General features: G+C 38.7%; 1 protein-coding gene across 6 annotated transcripts in view; it reads left to right on the plus strand.

Annotated features, from left to right (window-relative positions):
* The window catches only part of LOC137633264 (protein masquerade-like), a 92580-nt gene extending 75877 nt beyond the window's left edge, over positions 1-16703 (plus strand). Inside the window, exons 2-11 of one of the 6 annotated variants that reach the window (XM_068365469.1) lie at positions 20-178; positions 1395-1480; positions 1943-2225; positions 3530-3732; positions 3904-4690; positions 5656-6231; positions 6729-6951; positions 11900-12177; positions 12582-12736; positions 15388-16703. In XM_068365469.1, coding sequence (XP_068221570.1) covers positions 20-178; positions 1395-1480; positions 1943-2225; positions 3530-3732; positions 3904-4690; positions 5656-6231; positions 6729-6951; positions 11900-12177; positions 12582-12736; positions 15388-15555 — 2918 coding nt within the window. In that variant the 3' untranslated portion in view covers positions 15556-16703. The remainder of the gene's footprint in view (positions 1-19; positions 179-1394; positions 1481-1942; positions 2226-3529; positions 3733-3903; positions 4691-5655; positions 6232-6728; positions 6952-11899; positions 12178-12581; positions 12737-15387) is intronic. The other 5 variants (XM_068365470.1, XM_068365471.1, XM_068365472.1 and 2 more) reach the window with 5 other exon arrangements.
* The last annotated feature ends 2989 nt before the right edge of the window (positions 16704-19692 follow it).

Here is a 19692-nt window from a genome sequence, read left to right on the forward strand (position 1 = left end):
TTATGTGTGCTCGTTGCAGCTCTTCTGGAGTCACTGGCGAAAGCAGTAGATTCTGATAACTGCCCGGGCAAGTGCTTACAGGGTTTAGCGGCCCTCATCTGTAACGAAGTCCTGGAAGGGCCTGAAAGGTGTCCCGTCCGGGGTGCTAAGTGCTGTGTCCCAAGAAAACCTAGCAAAGGTGAGATAGAAAAAAAAAAAAAACGAACACAAGGACGCCGAGAAATTTGTAGAAAACCTTAAAATTTTAGGGTACTTTCCTGTTTTTACCCCACCACTAATTTCCTATATACAGTAACCCTAATACTATTAGGTATGAATTTTATCCACCTACAGAAATAGTATTAAGGTTATATCGGAAATTAGTTATGGGGCAATAACATTAAAGTACCAATTTTAGCTTATAATCTGTTGTCTAGTCCTGTATGTTGTAGTTCTACATTAGACGGTATATAGTAGACAATCTTGATGGTATCTTTGTAGACTATGAGGATTTCAAGTTTACGCCCCTTTGTGTTGTTTTCATATAGATTTTTTTGGGCTCAGGCCATGTCGTCGTGATGGAAGTTCCTTCGAAGGTAGCTTCCTAGTTATATTTGACTACAAGCGAAAGAATATACCTAGGAAGCTACCTTTGAAGGAACTTCCATCAGGATGACATGGCTACCTCTCCCAAAAATAGATTTTTCGCTACGCTCAAAATCCGTTTTTTGCATCAACGCTACACATATACATAACTCAGTCCGTTTGGTATGTAATCTTCTTGATTAATCCACATCTGTCCCTAGCTTCACTAAAAAGACTTTTGAGTCGCCTTTTGGTATTCAAAAAGCTTGAAAAATTATCTTGTATTTGTAATTCTCGATGTTGTTCTGCATGCAATCCAAGTTCCTCTCTGTTATAAAGGAAATACACAGGTCACTCTACCACATAAGTGTTCATCCCAATTATTTTTTCAATCTAATATTGATTTCAAAACACTATGTAAAACTGTATTTTGGCTTTTATTACATATAAATTCATGAAAACCCCCTTCTTATTACTGTCTTAGATAATTCATTACAGTTTGTAAAATAGATGTCTCTATTCTTACACATTAATTTTGGTCTTATTTGTAAAGCCCTGTCTACACAATCGAGCGTGCCCAACGGGCAAACAATAACACCAGGCCACAATAGTTAGTAAAAATGAGGGTTAATGACGTCAGAAGCGGGAAAACCACAGACAGGGATCTGGCATCATACAGTGTTGCCAGATCCCTGCCTTTAGTTTTCCCGCTTCTGACGTCATCAACCCTCATTTTCACCAACTACTGTGGCCTGGTATCACTGTTTGCCCGTCGGGCATGCTCGATCGTGTGGACAGGGCTTAAGATTTCCCTATCGGTTTACCACCAGATAACGATCGTTTGAAGGATGAAACAACAGACGCACAGTACATAATAACAGATGTCACGACGGAATCCTTATCTGACCCAGAGGATGTGAGTATTTTTTATGTTTTCGGTTTGAAATTGGATGCAAAAATTATTAGAAATCTTATGTTCAGATTGTTATGAATTATTTTTATTTCTGTAAATTTAGGTAGAGGTGCTATAGTCCATTTCTTTTAGCGAGTCATATTTGCACCGACTCGCAGCGGTGCCCTTTTAGCTCGGAAAAGTTTCCTGGTCACTGATTGGTTAAAATTATCTTGTCCAGCCAATCAGTGATCAGGAAACTTTTCCGAGCTAAAAGGGCACCGCTGCGAGTCGGTGCAAATATGACTCGCTAAAAGAAATGGACTATAGTAAAATAAAGTTTCTACTGTTTTGTAGGTTACATATGGAAAACTATTCTCTGGTATTGTTATGTACGCAAACTAATATCTATAACTATGTAAATAATGACCTAAACGATGTTCCTATGGAAAGAATCTATCAATTATTCCCTGGGATTCTATCCAGCAGACAACAGTCTCCACAGAAGGCCTCTTCACCTGGACTGGCATTCAAAATGCAGATGATAATGAAATGGATAACATATCTCCAACTCCGCAGCCTAGTACCGAAGATCCCATGGTCGCAGGACTGGCAGGCGAGATTGACGCACCCGCGGTAAACCACGATAAGATAGGGGAGGCTGATGCCGAAGGTCCTGCAAGCGATATGCCGGAAGACAAAGATATGGCGACTACCAATGAGCCAGATTCTACCACTCCAGAAGCTCAGGCCTACGCTCCTTCAAGTAGTAAGGCCATTTCCCAGCAGGAATTTTGATTTACTCTTATTTGATATTATTATGAAGTGACGCAGTTCCGGTAGGCCCTGCTGCTTCCTCCGGTGCCTTAGATGACCGCGGAGGTAGCAGCAGTAGGGGACTCAGCAGTATGAAGCTTCATCTGTGGTGGAAATGTGGGAGGTTGGGCTGTGGCACCCTAGCAGTACTAGCTGAACTCGGCTGAGTCCCTGGTTAGGCTGGAGGAACGTAGAGAGTAGAGGTCCCTTTTTTTTTTTTTTTTTTTTTTTTGTCGGCTACCCCCCAAAAATTGGGGGAAGTGCCTTTGGTATATGGATGGATGGATATTATGAACTAAGAACTTGAAAAGTGTAGCCCTCTTTTTTCCTGTAATTAAGGACTTGAAAATAGCCACATTATGAGCTTTAAGGACTTGAAAATAGCCACATTATGAGCTTTAAAGTACTGTCGGTTTGCTTTCCGGCCTGTTGTTCAGAACTTGTGAACAATTAATATTTAGTCCCTAACATCAAAATGGCAAATTTATATATTCATCATCATCTCCTAGGTCTATTGACGCAAAGGGCCTCAAAAAAAATTATATACTAGGTTACAGTATAAACTAGCTGCTATTTGTAAATTTTAATAACATGTACCCTAATAAAAGAATTTATGCGGCCTATGTCATCTGTGAGTGTAGTAGGTTGGCCAAAGCACCAGCCACCCATTGAGATATTACCTTAAGAGTTATTGGGTCTTTTGACTGTTCGTCAGATATTACTATCTTGGATCCCTTTTTGGTTACGGCTCATTTTTCCTTTGCTTACACATACATCGAATAGCCTGGCCTATTCTTTACACAATCTTTTTCCTCGTAAACCTAACAACACTAAGATAACTGAAAAAAATTCATTTTCACTCAAAGGATTAACTACTGCATTAGAATAGTTCTGTGGCTCTTTCCACTTGGTAATGGTAGAAGAAACTCTTTAGATATGATAAGCAGCTCTTTTAGGGGAAGGACACACCAAAATCAAACCATTGTTCTCTAGTCATGGGTTATGTCATAGCCTCTGTACCAGGGTCTTTCACTATCTTGGGTTAGAGTTCTCTTGCTTGAGGGTACACTCATGCACACTATCCTCACTATTGGATCCCTTGGAATTACAGCTTAGCTTCCTGCTTTTCCAACTGGGGTTGTGACTTAGCTAGTAATAATAATATCATTCATGATAGTTACATTTATGTGAATATATTTGGATGAGGAAAATTTATTTTCATTTTGTATTTTATTAAGATTACTTACAATTTCTTAGGTTTACGAGTTTGTCCTGGAGTCTGCGTGGCGGATCGCATCAGCGATTACTGTGAAGCTGCTTTAGATGTGGAGCAGTTTTGCAAGGCAGGATTGAGATGCTGCGTCTCTGCAGACCTCTTTATCGATGTGGATGAACCTCCCAAGGAATTTGTGCTTCTTAAACGCAGGAAACCACCTCAAGAGGAAGACAGCGTACCAGAGGTTTGAAAGAGATATTTGTTTGTTTTATAAAAGTTGTTCATAGTGAGGTAATATCCTCTCTTGTTTTAATTTGTTATGGCTCTCCACTAATATCTGCTTGTATTATTTATTTACAAAATACTGTAGTGTTTTACCCATTTTTAAAGAAAAATTCTTATTTTTATTCAATAGGCTTCAGAACTGGCATCTATCACTCCTGCTACAACAACCACAACAACTACCACCACAGAACAGCCATCTACTGAATCGACAACAGTGTATACACGGAGACCACGTCCAACTACCACCCCGCCAAGGAATATACCTCCTGAGCTTCGCTGTAAAGGAACATGCGTAGCTGGTTTCTTTGCTTTCTTATGTGATGAAATAGACCGCAATGGGCTCTGTCCTCGAGGGGGAAGATGCTGTGTCACCCAAAGACGGAAACCCGATTCCGGTAAACCAGAAGCCGATCAGAGAAAACCCACTCCTTCCACCTCGACAACCACCACCACAACCCCTCCCCCACCTCCAGAGTGCCCTGGTTCTTGTTTACCAGTATTGGTTTCCTCTTTCTGTAGTCAGCCTTCAGTTTTGATAGATACAAGTAACTGTGCGGAAGGCACTATTTGCTGTGATACTTATGTGGAGAATGAAGTGCCTCCACCAACACCACCACCTCAAAGACAACCACCTCCACCAGTACGTCCAGCGACACCTGCGGACAGACCACTACCTTCTGCATTTAATGCTTTGAGTAATCTCTTCTCACGACCATCATCCCCACCAAGACGGGAAGACTTAAGGCCTCATAGACCTTATAGACCACTTCCTCCTCCACCACCAACCACTACCACCACAACCACCACTACGACGACCACCACAACTACTACAACACCACCTCCAACTGAAGCTCCCGATCTTCGTCTGGAATGTCCTGGAACTTGTATCCAGCCAATACTTTCATTTACATGCTTTGGTAAGCAGATAATCCTAGATATACTTCTCAGACCTTCTGAAAGATTCACATAACCTGATACTATAATCATAACTTCTTTCTGTAATTGTATTTGATTTCAAGAAGAGATTAAAAGTATGTGTCCATTGTTATGTGTAGCCATAGATTTGATTTTATATACATTTTGAATCGATATGATCCTCACTCACATATTTTAGTATCCAACTCTTTCAGATACATCTTGAGAGATTAGTTGCCACTTAGATATTCACAAGACCATGGTAAAACTACACCATCTATTAGACATGCCCTATGTCTTATACAGTGATGCCTCAGCATACGAAAGTAATCCGTTCAGGATACGGTTTCGTATCCTGATTTTTTCGTATCCTGAGTCGCGTTTTACATGTAAATATCCTAATCCGTTCCAAGCCTTACGAAAACACACCTTTTCTTTCATAAACACGCTAAACTGTAGTAATAAACATGCAATGCAGCCATTTCTATCATTCAATAATTAACCCAACCATTAAAAATAGCCTAATCCATTCCAGAAACCACCATGAGATTATTCAATAATGTAGTTATAGCCTAGTTATCCCCTCCAAGCCCTAGGAAAACGGTCCATTTTCTTTAATACTGTATGAAAGTTACGGTACTGTATGTAAAGCATTTGGATCAGTGAAGGTGTATTGTTACCTGTACACCTAAATTAAGGGTTGATACCCTGAAAAAAAAGGTACAGTTAATTAACAAAAAAGTTGAAACTTACTTTTTGATTGAAATTACTCTCAGCGACGAGTTGGGATCTCGTAAGCTTTTCGTATCCTGAAATTTTTTTTGTATACTGGGGCATAAAAATCTTCGTATCGCTTTTCATACCCTGAATTTTTCGTAAGCAGAAACTTTCGTATCCAGAGGTATCACTGTATATAAAAAGCTCTTTTGCCCCTTATTAAAATGTTAAATGTTTCCCCTATTCTTAGGCAACGCAGACATGACAGACCTGTTCAGATGTAAGAAGTCCAACACTCAATGCTGTTCACCAAAGTCTGCTCTTCGAGATCTCATCCGTTACGAGGACCAACCAAACATCGCTAGAAACGATACAGTGTGGCGACCACCATTTGATCCTGCATACGATCCTTCGTCTTATGGACCGCCAGGATTTGACCCCTCTTCCGTTCATCCGGATTATGATCACTCTTCTTATGGGCAACCTGGCTATGAACAAGAACAGCCTCCCTATGTACAACCACCTTACGAACATCCTCACGTAGATGATGAGTATGGAACTTCTTACGACCAACCCCCTTACAAACAGCCTGAGTACGAGCAGACTGGATTCGTGGAACGGCCCTACGAACAACCTCCATATGAACAGCCAAAGTATCAAGGTCCTCCACATCGAGAGCCAGTATATGAAGAACCATATGAAGAGCCACCCTATCATTCACCTCCATTTGAAGAACCAGCTTATGGAAGACCACACGAACCCGTACATTATGAACACGAACAGCCTCCTTACCAATCATTCCATGCTAGAAGAAACACATCACAAGGTAAGCGTTTGGTCAGATGATTGGATTAAGCAAAATAAAAAAGTAACCTTTAGTACTAAAGGTTGAAATAAACTTTATATTGGAAATATAACAAGTTTGGTATTCCCAAGCGAGGCAAATACAGTATCTCCAACCTGGCTAATTTTAAAAGTTGATATGAATGATTTTGTCATATCTCCTACCTTGAATACTATAGTCAATTTCTTTTAGCGATGCAGATTTGCACCGACTCGCAGCGGTGCCCTTTTAGTGCCCTTTTAGCTCGGAAAAGTTTCCTGATCGCTGATTGGTTGGACGAGATAATTCTAACCAATCAGCGATCAGGAAACTTTTCCGAGCTAAAAGGGCACCGCTGCGAGTCGGTGCAAATCTGCATCGCTAAAAGAAATTGACTATAACTTTCAAAGACACTTGTGTTCTTAAGGATTAGTATCAATGATTTTATCATATCTCTTACCCTAAATACTAACTTTCAAAGACACTTGTGTTCTTTCCAGTGGTTGCACCCAAGCCTGTAGAAACAACCAGGGCCCCTCTAAGCAAGTATGTTTGCGGCGTCAAGGGAACCCACCGAAGTGGGCGTGTTGTTGGTGGAGAAGATGCCTTACCTGGTGAATGGTGTTGGCAAGTAGCTCTCATCAACTCACTGAATCAATATCTGTGTGGAGGAGCGCTGATAGGCACCCAATGGGTATTGACAGCTGCCCACTGCGTCACAAAGTGAGTTGCCATTTTGTATGGGTACTAACATCACTGGTGATAAATTATATTTTCAGTATTTCCTTCATTCTCTGCTTGTCTTGTGCAGTTACTTTTGTTAATAGAACCTATTTATATGGTTGATTATTTGATAAATCTGGGCATGAATTGTAATTGTAATTGTAAAAAAGTTATGGATAATTTGAATCTGAATGTTGTGCGGATGTAGTACAATAGAGAGTAAAAGATGTGAGATTGGAAGTATGTTTTGGAATAGAAGGATGGACGTATGTATTGGCTTATGTGAGACAAAGATAAAGGGAAGGGTGAAGTGATGTTTGGTGAAGTGACAGATAGTGTCAAGGATTGAAAGGGGAAGAGCAGGAGAGGGAGTGCCTCTATTGCTGAGTGAAAGGATGACAGGTAATGTAATGGAATGGAAGGAGGTATTATCTTGGTTAATGTGGGTAAAGGTTAGGGTGGGTAGGGAATGTTGGGCTTTTGTTAGTGCATATGGGCCAGGTTGTGAGAAAAGTGAAGAGTGGAATTAGGTGTGTAGAAGGAATTATGTACTGTAGTTGTGATGGGTGACTTAAATGCCAGAGTAGGTGCTGGAGAGGTAGATGATGTCATTGGGAGGTATGGCGGACCAGGTGAAAATGAAATGAGTGGAGTGAGAGACTGGTAGATATGTGTGTTGTACAAGTGCTGGTGATAAGTTGTAGTTTTTTCAAAGTGAAAGATACTAACAAGTACAGATATACATGGGTAAGAGTGGCAAATGGAAGTGGTAGAAAGGTCATTAATTGATTATGTGTTGATGACTAGAAGGATGTTTGGAAGATTGAAACATGGGCACGTGTTTAGGGGTATGACTAATGGTATGTCTGATAATTTTTTGGTTGAGGGAAAATTAGTTATAGCAAAAGAGTTGGGGGATGTAAAAGGGGGATAGTGAAGGTTGAAGAGTTAATAAAACCAGAGGTAAAAAGTGAATATCAAGAAAGGTTGGAAGTGGCATATGATAGGTTGAAAGGAAGAGAAAATGATATAGAGGAGGAGTGGAAGTAAGTAAAAAAAAATTGTTGGGATTGCAAGTGATGTGTGGCAAGAGGATTGTTGGAGGCAGCATGAGGAATGGTAGTGAATTGTGGAAGGAAGGAAGGAGTGGAGATGAAAGTGGAAGAGAAAAAGGAGGGCATTTGAAGAATAGCTGTAGAGTAATAGTTTATAGAAGTATGAAAGATATAGAGAGAAAAATGTGGAAGTAAAACATTAAGTACCCAAGGTAAAGAGGGGGGCTGACTGGAGGTGGGGTCAGGGATTGGGTCATTCATATGAAAAGAATAAGAAGTTTTGAAAAGAAGTGAAAAGGGTAATAAGGGGTGGATCGAGAAGTGAAGAGACAGTGAAAGATGAAAATGGATGGTTGTTGAAAGTAGAGCAGGCAATGAAAAGGTGGGTTGAATATTTTGAAAGGTTTCTGAATGTTGAAGGTAATAGGGAGGCAGATATAATTGCTGTTGCAGGTGTTGAGGTATGAATGAAGTGAGGGCTAAGATGTTAAAGGAAGGGGGGTGTGAGACTGTACTTGAAGGGTTGGTGAGATTGTTTAATATATGTTTTATGTTGTCAATGGTACCAGTGGACTAGGTGTGTGCGTGTATTGTCTGCTATACAAAGGTAAGGGAGATGTGCATGAGTGTTATAATTCAAGGGGCATTAGATTGTTGAGTGTGGTTGGAAAATTGTATGGTAGATTGCTGATTAAAATGATTAAGGAAAAAACAGAGGATGCAATCTTCGCAGTGCAGGGTGGTTTTAGAAGAGGTAGGGGATGTACGGGTCAGATTTTTAGTCAGGCAGATTTGCGAGAAATATTTAGCAAAAGGTATGTTGCATTTATTGATCTGGAGAAAGCTCATGATAGAGTTGATGGGGAAGCGATGTGGAATGTGATGAGGTTATATGGAATTGGTGGAAGGTTGTTGCAAGCAGTGAAGAGTTTATGCATAGGCAGTAAAGCGTGTGTTAGGATAGTAAATGAAGTGAGTGAGTGGTTTCCAATGAGTGGGACTGAGACAGGGCTTATTGATGTTGCCATGGTTGTTCAATTTGTTTGTTGATGGAGCTGTGAGAAAGTTGAATTCTTGAATGCTTGGTCGAGGATTGAAACTGATAAATGAGAGTGATCAGGAGTAGGAGGTAAATCAGTTGCTGTTTGCGGATGGTATGGTATTGGTTGCAGATTCAGAGGAGAAGCTGAGTAGATTAGTGATAGAGTTTGGGAGTATGTGTGAGAGAAGGAAGTTGCGAGTTAATCTGGGTAAAATTAAGGTTATGAGATGCACAAGAAAGGAGGCTGGTGCTAGGTTGAATGTCATGTTGAATGGAGAGTCACTTGAGGAAGGAAATCAGTTTAAGTACTTAGAGTCTGTTCTGGCTGCAAATGGTGGAGTGGAAGCAGATGTGCGTCAGAGAGTGAACAAAGGATGTAAAGTGTTAGGGGCATTGAAGAGAGTAGTAAAGAACAAAGTATTTGGACTGAATGTAAAAAGAGTTCTGTATGAGAGTGATTGTGTCAACTGTAATGCATGGATCGGAGTTGTGTGGAATGAAAGTGACGGAAAGACAGAAATTGAATGTGTTCAAGATGAAGTGTCTAAGGAGCATGGCTGTGTCTCTATTAGATAGGATTAGTGACATATTTTGGGTGAGAACGGGTGTAAGAAATTAATTAGCAGCTAGTGTGTATATGAATGTGTTGAGGTGGTTTGGCCATGTAGCGAGAATGAAAAAAGGCCATCAGCTGAAGATGGTGATGAATGCATGAGTTGATGGGAGAAGTACAAGAGGAAAACCAAGGTTTGGATGCATGGATGGAGTGAAGAAAGCTCTGGATGATGGGAGGATAGATGTGAGAGAGGCAAAACAGCGTGCTAGAAATAGGAATGAATGGCGAGCGATTGTGACGCAGTTCCATTAGGCCCTGCTACTTCCTCCGGTTCCCCTGGAGACTGCGGAGGTAGCATCAGTAGGGGATTCGGCATAAGAAGCTTCATTTGTGGTGGAAAGTGGGAAGGGAAGGCTGTGACACCTTAGCAGTACCAAACAATTTTGGTTGAATCCCTTGTCAGGCTGGAATGAGCGAAGAGAAGAAAAGTTCCCCTTGGGTGTCTTTTTTTTTTTCTCTCTCCAAAATTGGGGTAAGTGCCTTGGTAGATAGGTTAGATAGTAACATTAATGAATGCTATAACCTGTTTTTTATATCGTAGTATTTACATAGAGTCTTATATCAGTGCTTCATCTTTTACAACTGGGCAGGTATGCGAGAAATATTTAGCAAAAGGCAAGGTCTATGTTACGTTTATGGATCTGGAGAAAGAGTTGATAGGGAAGCGATATAAATGCAATGAAGTTCTATGGAATTGGTGGATGGTTGTTGCAAGCAGTGAAAAGTTTCTACAAAGATAGTAAAGCTTGTGTTCGGATAGCAAATGAAGTGAGCAAGTGGTTTCCAGCAAGAGCGGGGCTGAGACAGGGATGTGAGATGTCTCCATGGTTGTTCAACTTGTTTGTGAATGGAGTCGTGAGAGAGGTGAATGCTCGAGTGCTTGGTCGAGGATTGAAACTGATAGACGAGAGTAATTATGAATGAGAGGTAAATCAGTTTTTGTTTGCGGATGATACTGTACTGGTTGCAGACTCAGAAGAGAAGCTTGGTCGATTAGTGACCGAGTTTGGGAGGGTATGTGAGAGAAGGAAGTTGAGAGTTAATGTGGGTAAGAGTAAGGTTATGATATGCACGAGAAGGGAGGGTAGTGCGAGATTGAATCTCATGTTGAATGGAGAGTTACTTGGGGTCTGTTGCTGCACAAATGGTGGAGTGGAAGCAGATATACGTCAGAGAGTGAATGAAGAATGCAAAGTGTTGGGGGCATTGAAGGGAGTTAGGGGGTTAGGAACGAAGTAGTGAGGGTGAGAACGGGTGTAAGAAATGATTTAGCAGCTAGAGTGGATATGAATGTGTTGAGGTGGTTTGGCCATGTTGAGAGAATGGTAAGTGGCTGTCTGCTAAAGAAGTTGATGAATGCAAGAGTTGATGGAAGAAGTACAAGAGGAAGGCCAAGGTTTGGATGCATGGATGGAGTAAAGAAAGCTCTTGATGATAGGAGGATAGATGTGAGAGAGGTAAAAGAGCATGCTAGAAATAGGAATGAATGGCGAGCGATTGTGACGCAGTTCCGGTAGGCCCTGTTGCTTCCTCCCGCACCTTGGTGACTGCGGAAATAGCAGCTGTAGGGATTTAAGCATATGAAACTTCATCTGTGTTGGATAACGGGATAGGGTGGGATTTGGCACCCTAGCAGTAACAGCCAAACTCGGTTGAATCCCTTGTCAGTCTAGGAGGAGCGGAGAGAGGAAGGTCCCTTTTTGTTCATTTGTTTGATGTCGGCTACCCCCCAAAATTTGGGGGAAGTGCCTTGGTAAATAGATAGATCTTTTCCATGGTATCTACAATGCTGTTGCCCATAATCATTCATAGGACTAAGAACTGAAACTTATCCAAGTTTTTGTAATTATTTAATAGGAAACTACAGTATCTCTTTTGTTGACTTTCCAGATATCTTGACATATTGATTAGAGCTTTGCATGTGTCATTAACCTCATCCCCATGTAACTGATAATATTGTTGTTAAAGGGACTCGTAAGTTATACAGTATGTGCAGTAATTACATTAACAGTACAGTAGCAGTTCTGAGGAAATAATGAATGGATAATACTCATTCTGATTGATGAATGCTGTCATATTCCATATAAAGTTACAGAGTCCAGTACCTGAACATATACGGTATTTGACGTATCAATCGTAATTTATGGTGATTTTAAATGGGTCATTTCCATCACTTAATCATTGAACATGCTATCAATTAGACTTGGTGTTCTTACTTTACCTTATAACTTGCAGCATTGTACGCTCAGGGGACGCAATTTACGTACGAGTTGGTGACCACGACTTGACTACCAAATTCGGATCTCCAGGGGCTCAGACTCTTCGTGTTGCAACGACTTACATTCATCATAATCACAATTCACAGACCCTGGATAATGATATTGCCCTCCTCAAACTGTCAGGTCATGCTGACCTGGAGGAAGGTGTATGCTTGGCATGTCTACCAGCTAGAGGGGTCAGTCAGGATGCAGGCATCAGATGCACAGTCACTGGGTATGGCTATATGGGAGAAAGTAAGTACGGCACAGGGTTCTTTGTTAAATACAGTTTGATCATATACAGTATTCATACCAGTTATGAAATTATGAATAAATTTTTAGCAGAATTTTAAATTAATTTTTTCATTTTAAATTTTATTAACCTGAAACTGTATTATTATTTATTTTCAAGTTAATGTTTCTGTTTTAGCTTGTAGAACTTTTCACTTATATATAGGCATATATATTACATAATTGTGTCAACATAGTTACACAGTATTTTACATAATGTATGTACATATTTTGAATTTATTTAGTGACCTAGCAGTTGTATTTAAAAATGTTAATCTTCCTGCCATATTCAGTGATAAAGAGTACTGTACTTACAAAATTTAGAGTACTTCCTAAAGCTCACCTATAATTGTTTTTCTTCTTTTCAGCCGGGCCAATTCCTTTGCGCGTGCGTGAAGCCCAGGTTCCGGTGGTTTCCGAGAATGAATGTCTCCGGAAGGTTAATGCTGTGACAGAGAGAGTATTCATCCTCCCAGCTTCATCTTTCTGTGCTGGTGGGGAGAGTGGCCATGATGCTTGTCAGGTAGGGAAGAACAAAAGCTGTGTCTTGCTTTAGTTCAAGGAAGCTGAATTCGTTTCTAGTCATAAATGAGAGAGACAAAGAAAGAAAGACATAAGTTCAGAAGCTGGACAGCCAAGTTTAACCCTTTTACCCCCAAAGGACGTACTGGTACGTTTCACAAAAGCCATCCCTTTACCCACATGGATGTACTGGTACGTCCTTGCAAAAAAAAAAAAAACTATAAATTTTTTTTTTCAGATTTTTGATAATTTTTTGAAAAAATCCAGGCATTTTCCAAGAGAATGAGACCAACCTGACCTCTCTATGACAAAAATTAAGGCTGTTAGAGCAATTTAAAAAGAATATACTGCAAAATGTGCTTGGAAAAAAAAAAAACCCTGGGGGTTAAGGGTGGGAAATTTCCAAATACCCCGGGGGTAAAAGGGTTAAGAGACCAATTACGTAAATTGGGTACGTAGTAAGGCAAACTATAGGCTTTATCCTTCTTAGGGGCCAAATCCAAATACAGTGATGCCTCAGCATACGAAAGTAATCCGTTCAGGATACGGTTTCGTATGCTGATTTTTTCGTATCCTGAGTTGCGTTTTATATGTAAATAGCCTAATCCGTTCCAAGCCTTACGAAAAGACACCTTTTCTTTCATAAACACGCTAAACTGTAGTAATAAACATGCAATGCAGCCATTTCTATCATTCAGTAATTAACCCAACTGTTAAAAACAGCCTAATCCATTCCAGAAACCACCATGAGATTATTCAATAATGTAGTTATAGCCTAGTTATCCCCTCCAAGCCCTAAGAAAACGGTCCGTTTTCTTTACTACTGTACAAAAGTTACGGTACTGTATGTAAAGCATTTGGATCAGTGAAGGTGTATTGTTACCTGTACACCTAAATTAAGGGTTGATACCCTGAAAAAAAAGGTACTGTACTCTCAGCGACGAGTTGGGATCTCGTAAGCTTTTCGTATCCTGAAAATGTTTTCGTATACTGAGGCATAAAAATCTTTGTATCGCTTTTCGTACCCTGAATTTTTCGCAAGCAGAAACTTTCGTATCCAGAGGTATCACTGTACAGTAAAAGATGAGGATGAGCAGTAGGTCAGTAACTGGGCTTTGTGAAATGATCAAGCCTTGAGATCTACTAACCCTGGTGAAAATTTTTAGTCCACTTTTATATGGTATGCTTAGTTTAGTGATTTTCTCTTTGCCTGAACATACGGTCAAGTTTTGGATATTCCATCCAGCTTCTGTTTATTTCTGACTTTATAACCTTACTGTCTTAACCCTTTTACCCCCAGGCTATTTGGAAATTTCCAACCCTTAACCCCCAGGGGGTTATTTTTTTCCCAGCACATTTTGCAGTATATTTTTTTTTTAAATTGCTCTAACAGCCTTAATTTTTGTCATAGAGAGGTCAGGTTGGTCTCATTCTCTTGGAAAATGCCTGAATTTTCTCAAAAAATTATCAAAAATATGAAAAAAATAAATTATTGCATTTTTTTGCGAGGACGTACCGGTACGTCCATGGGGGTAAAGGGATGGCTTTTGTGAAACGTACCAGTACGTCCTTTGGGGGTAAAAGGGTTAAATATGTGGTAGTTAAAACTGACAAATTTTTTTTTGTTTCCTTTCTCTAGTTTTTTTTTTATCACAAACTATAGATGGTATTTCGGTGCATGTCTCATTGGAGTTTGCTCCTAAAAAGTGGAAATGGGTTATGATGGGGCCTGAAAGCCAAGAGAAAGGAAAAGCATCTTTCGTTGTTTTAGTGTGATGCGCTCTCTAGCAGTGTTAAGAAATCTGCAGTGACAGAAACTTTATATATATGCTATCATAAGAGCCACAGATAGTAATGAAACTTCAACAAAGACTAATAATCCCACATATTTATTATTATTATTATTATTATTATTATTATTAATTGCTAAGCTACAACCCTAGTTGGAAAAGCCGAATGCTACAAGTCTGGGGGCTCCAACGGAAAATACCCCAGTGAGGAAAGGAAAAAAGGAAAAAATAAATATTTTAAGAATAATATTAAAATAAATATCTCCTACATAAACTATAAAAACTTTAACAAAACAAGAGGACGAGAAATTAGATAGAAGAGTGTGCCCGAGTGTACCCTCAAGCAAGAGAACTCTAACCCAAGATAGTGGAAGACCAAGGTACAGAGGCTATGGCACTACCCAAGACTAGAGAACAGTGGTTTGATTTTGGAGTGTCCTTCTCCTAGAAGAGCTGCTTACCATAGCTAAAGAGTCTCTTCTACCCTCACCAAGAGGAAAGTAGCCACTGAACAATTACAGTGCTGTAGTTAACCCCTTTGGTGAAGAAGAATTGTTTGGTAATCTCAGTGTTGTTAGGTGTATGAGGACAGAGGAGAATCTGTAAAGAATATGCCAGACTATTCGGTGTATGTGTAGGCAAAGAGAAAGAACCGTAACCAGAGAGAAGTATCCAATGTAGTACTGTCTGGCCCAGTCAAAGGACTCCATAACTCTCTGGCGGTAGTATTTCAAGAGGAAAGTAGCCACTGACCAATTACAGTGCTGTAGTTAACCCCTTTGGTGAAGAAGCATTGAAGTCAGGATACTGTATTATTTAAACGGACAATTTGTACATTGTACCTCTATATCTTTCATTTCAGGGCGATGGAGGTGGACCTCTTGTATGCAATGTGGATGGATACTACGAACTAACTGGCCTGGTGTCCTGGGGCTTCGGTTGTGGTCGCCAAGATGTCCCAGGAGTTTACGTTAAGGTCTCGGCTTTCATCGGATGGATTAACCAAATCATTTCCGTCAACAATCTGTAACGGCAAGTTCCGAGGCCCGTCTAACACTGGCATTTAAGAAGTGGTGATTGGTTGGAAATGGTGGAGCTATTATATGATTCACAAGGATGGGAGAAGGATTACTCTGGTGGGGATCAAATACTGGGAGTTGGCCTCTTCCAAGGGCATCGGTTTTATCCGGAAAAGAAAATTTCGCATTGAATTTTCGATACTTTAATTGAAAAAAAAAAGCCAATGATATGAAAACACTTGAAATTAGTAATACAAGTATTGTAGAATGCATGTGATAGTAGTTTTACAGTCTCATGTTATAATTTTATTTATTTTTCATCTTAATCACACAAATTAGGCTCATGCTGTTTACTGGTTTCTTGTTAACAGTTGTTGGTACATTATTAAAATGTTTCTTATAAGAGAAACTTACCGTGTATTTATGAGTTTCAAAACAAAAGACTCAAACCGTGGAAATTTGCATTAGCCATAATACTCTTATAGAGGTTAGTGTTATGTATCATATTTATTTGTAATTTATTTCAACCTAATATTGTAGATACGGCACATTACTTTAGCTTAGAAATGTTGCATGATACTTATAAAAATGAATTAATCTAAAGAAAATAGAATTGACTAAATTTTTTTCTGGAGTGTATTTTCTCGATTGTCATTTATTGCATTGTTTTATTGGTAATAGAAGGAAACCCTAATTAAAATACTATTTTCTTCATCAAAATCTTGTCATGCAACAAATTCTTATCTAAAAGTGATGTATGGATTTCTGACAATTCTATATACTGTAGTATGATGACGTGGACTTCTACAATTGACAAAATGCTGAGGTTCAACAATGTAGTTCTTGTAATAAAAAAAATCTATAGCTTTATCTGTATAAGGTGATCAAATTATTATTGACAGACCATACATTTTCACTGTTGTGTAACCAAAGACATTACTATATGGAAAATCAAGCTCTTCCATTTGCAAATCATCTGACAGAATGACATATCACAACGAAGCGACTTGTTCGAACATTAATATTATGTGTTGATTATTGTTTAGCCAAAGACTTTGCTTAATAATCACACTTTTTTATGTGATTTGTTGGCTTACATTGCACTTTATTGGTGACCAGGTTGACGTGACTATTTACTGTGATTGAAATTGAGAAACGGCAGTACAGTAGGGTCCCGAATTAAGCGTGTTCGAATTACACGATTCCCCTTTTCCACGATCGCTATTTTTCAAAAATAAATTTTCTGTATCCACGAGGCTGTTCAAAGTTCGCGAGTCAAGCACTACAAAATGTATCAAATCTATAGTCTTTTTAAGTATATTGGTAGCCCTAAATACGGTGATTTATAATAAATGTTACAAAACAATATTAACATTACATTTCATTAACATAATTTCATGATGAATAGCCTATTTAAGGATAAAATTCCACAACAATGAAATCAACTGTTAACTGTGCGAGTCCAGCTGACAAAATGTAAACAGAAATGTGGTTACGTTCTCGGCAATCTTTATCTTTCTCCAACCTTACGATAATTGTAATGGTAGTGTTAATGATGGTATATTAAAGCATTATTTTTGTTTAGTACAGTATATTTAAAAGCCTTATTTTTCCCTCTGGGCGTTCAAGGTTTTCACGAGTAGACTGGGTTCGTTTATCGGCAGTGAATAGCCTAAACTTCGGTAACGAGTCGTCAATTTTTTGTCATATTTTAAACAGTAGGCTATACATTTGATTTGCAAACATTAGTTTTGTAGAGTAGACGGTAAAATAAAATCTAGAGAGAGAGAGAGAGAGAGAGAGAGAGAGAGAGAGAGAGAGAGAGAGAGATTTGATGGCAGAAATCTCTCTCTCTCTCTCTCTCTCTCTCTCTCTCTCTCTCTCTCTCTCTCTCTCTCTCTCTCTCTAGATTTTATTTTACCGTCTGCTCTACAAAACCAATGTTTGCAAATCAAATGTATACTGTTTAAAATATGACAAAATATTGACGACTCGTTACCGAAGTTTAGGCTATTCACTGCCGATAAACGATAACAAACCCTTTAATGCAAACTAACTGTATCCTTTGATATTCCTCTATATTTATCACGAATTCCTTCTATACCTCCTCAGACACTCTTATTTCAAATATCTAAATTATTCTTATCACAACTAACACCATCTAGTCATTTTCATTCCATTATATCTATTATTCCTCTGAATCTGATTCCCTTTCCTTATTCTGTTTATTCGATGGGATTCGTTTTTCCCTTTACCGTCTTTCAGAATCTATTTTTAGCCACTGGCAACCAAATCCCCCCTTCCCCCGTCTCCTACCCTCTCCCCTGCGAGTCCACCCAGCCTTTCTCATCACTCCCCTGTTCTAGGTCTGTAACCTTCTGCGTCATAATATCTCTCTCTCTCTCTCTCTCTCTCTCTCTCTCTCTCTCTCTCTCTCTCTCTCTCGTTATACAATACTTACAAATAGATGAAGAAACCAAAATCGGTTTTCTTGAAGTGTCAATTAAATACAAAACGAAAAAATTATACCGTGTATACATCCATTTCAATCATAGCTTAAAATACGGTAACCGATTTCGTCAGCAAACCACTATTTTTTAGGAAACACCATTCTATTCCAGAAAATTTTTACTCTTTAAATGTCAATTGCGCTATAATAAAACATGTACTTATGTTGTAAAATTTCGGGTGTGTTTTAAAAATCGAGTATTGCTAACTTATTTTTGTTTTACTTTTGGCTGTGATCACATCAGCTGATGTCTAGCTTCCGCGCGAATACAATAACAAAGAATTGTTTACACCATTTCTTAACTTATTCAAACCATCTATACAGTTAATATTACATAAACACCAATGTGTTATAACCTATCATATTTATTGTTTAGTACTTTAAAACCATCTCTCTCTCTCTCTCTCTCTCTCTCTCTCTCTCTCTCTCTCTCTCTCTCTCTCTCTCTCTCTCATCGAACGTTATAGCGGTAACCTAATTGTTCGGTGACTTTAAAAATAGGCCTAGTACTTTCTTCTTTACCTTTTTTGCATATGGATCCATAATTGAGGTGGGTACAAGTTGACTTATAACTGAAGTTAGGAAAAGTATTTTGGATATGGAAAGGACAATTATCTTTCGTAACAGTTTAGAATTATCGTAAGTTATCACTGTCATTAGCGGCAGTTTGCTATTGTGGATTAAACGCATAAGGAAAAAAAAATTCCAGCTTTGCTACGAATTTAGGAATTTATATGGATACGGTAAGTAAAATATTTGTAATAACATAATGTTTACTAAATGTTTGTAATATCATTAGTTATGACTTAGATCATGTGTGTCTGTTTAATGCATTCGTTTGTTTATTATGATCGAAGATGGAGCGTAAACAAATGGAAGGTTTCCGTTTCAGGCGGCATCATAAAGAAAAAAATTTCATAAATGGCATTCATTTCATTTATTTGAAAGTTCTAATAAAAAATAATTAAAACATTGGTAATAACAAATTCAACATATAATCTATACTTGGTAAAATTGCTGTCAATTCAAAAACACAGATGTATAAATGCGTCTGTTTCTTCGTTGTGATCAGAGTTAAACGTAAACAAAACATTGGTTGTCGTTTTCTATTCTGCTTTTTAGCGTGTTTAGGAAACGCATGATATAAAATCGCCTTTATTTTGATAATTCTGGATTTTCAATCATACAACAAGCTAGTCTATAGAGTGATGGTTTTGCTATTCACCAGTTGTATTATACAATAGATATGACAAACATTAAAATTTGTCTGTATTTTGGGTTGTGTTGTAACGGGAAATATATGGTGTTTACACCTATCCTGGTTATAATTTTAACCATTTTTCAAGTTATTAGAACTTTAAAGTATATTAAATGTTTTATTTATTTACAAAAACAATTTGATATTATAAAGAAATACAGTATAGTACAAAGAAAGTATTGGAAATGGGTAGTAAACACATTTGAATAGGCAAATTGCTGGTTGCCATGGCCACAATGGAATTATTTCTGTTAGTTGTGTGTTTCGAAATTCGCGATTTTCCATTTACACGAGGTCATTAATCGACCAAATTCTCGCATAATTCGGGACCCTACTGTACCTTGTATGGTACTTTTGCTGGTGATCAAATCGTCATTGCCA

The sequence above is a fragment of the Palaemon carinicauda genome, chromosome 42 (assembly GCF_036898095.1).
Source record: "Palaemon carinicauda isolate YSFRI2023 chromosome 42, ASM3689809v2, whole genome shotgun sequence".
Classification (NCBI taxonomy): domain Eukaryota; kingdom Metazoa; phylum Arthropoda; class Malacostraca; order Decapoda; family Palaemonidae; genus Palaemon; species Palaemon carinicauda.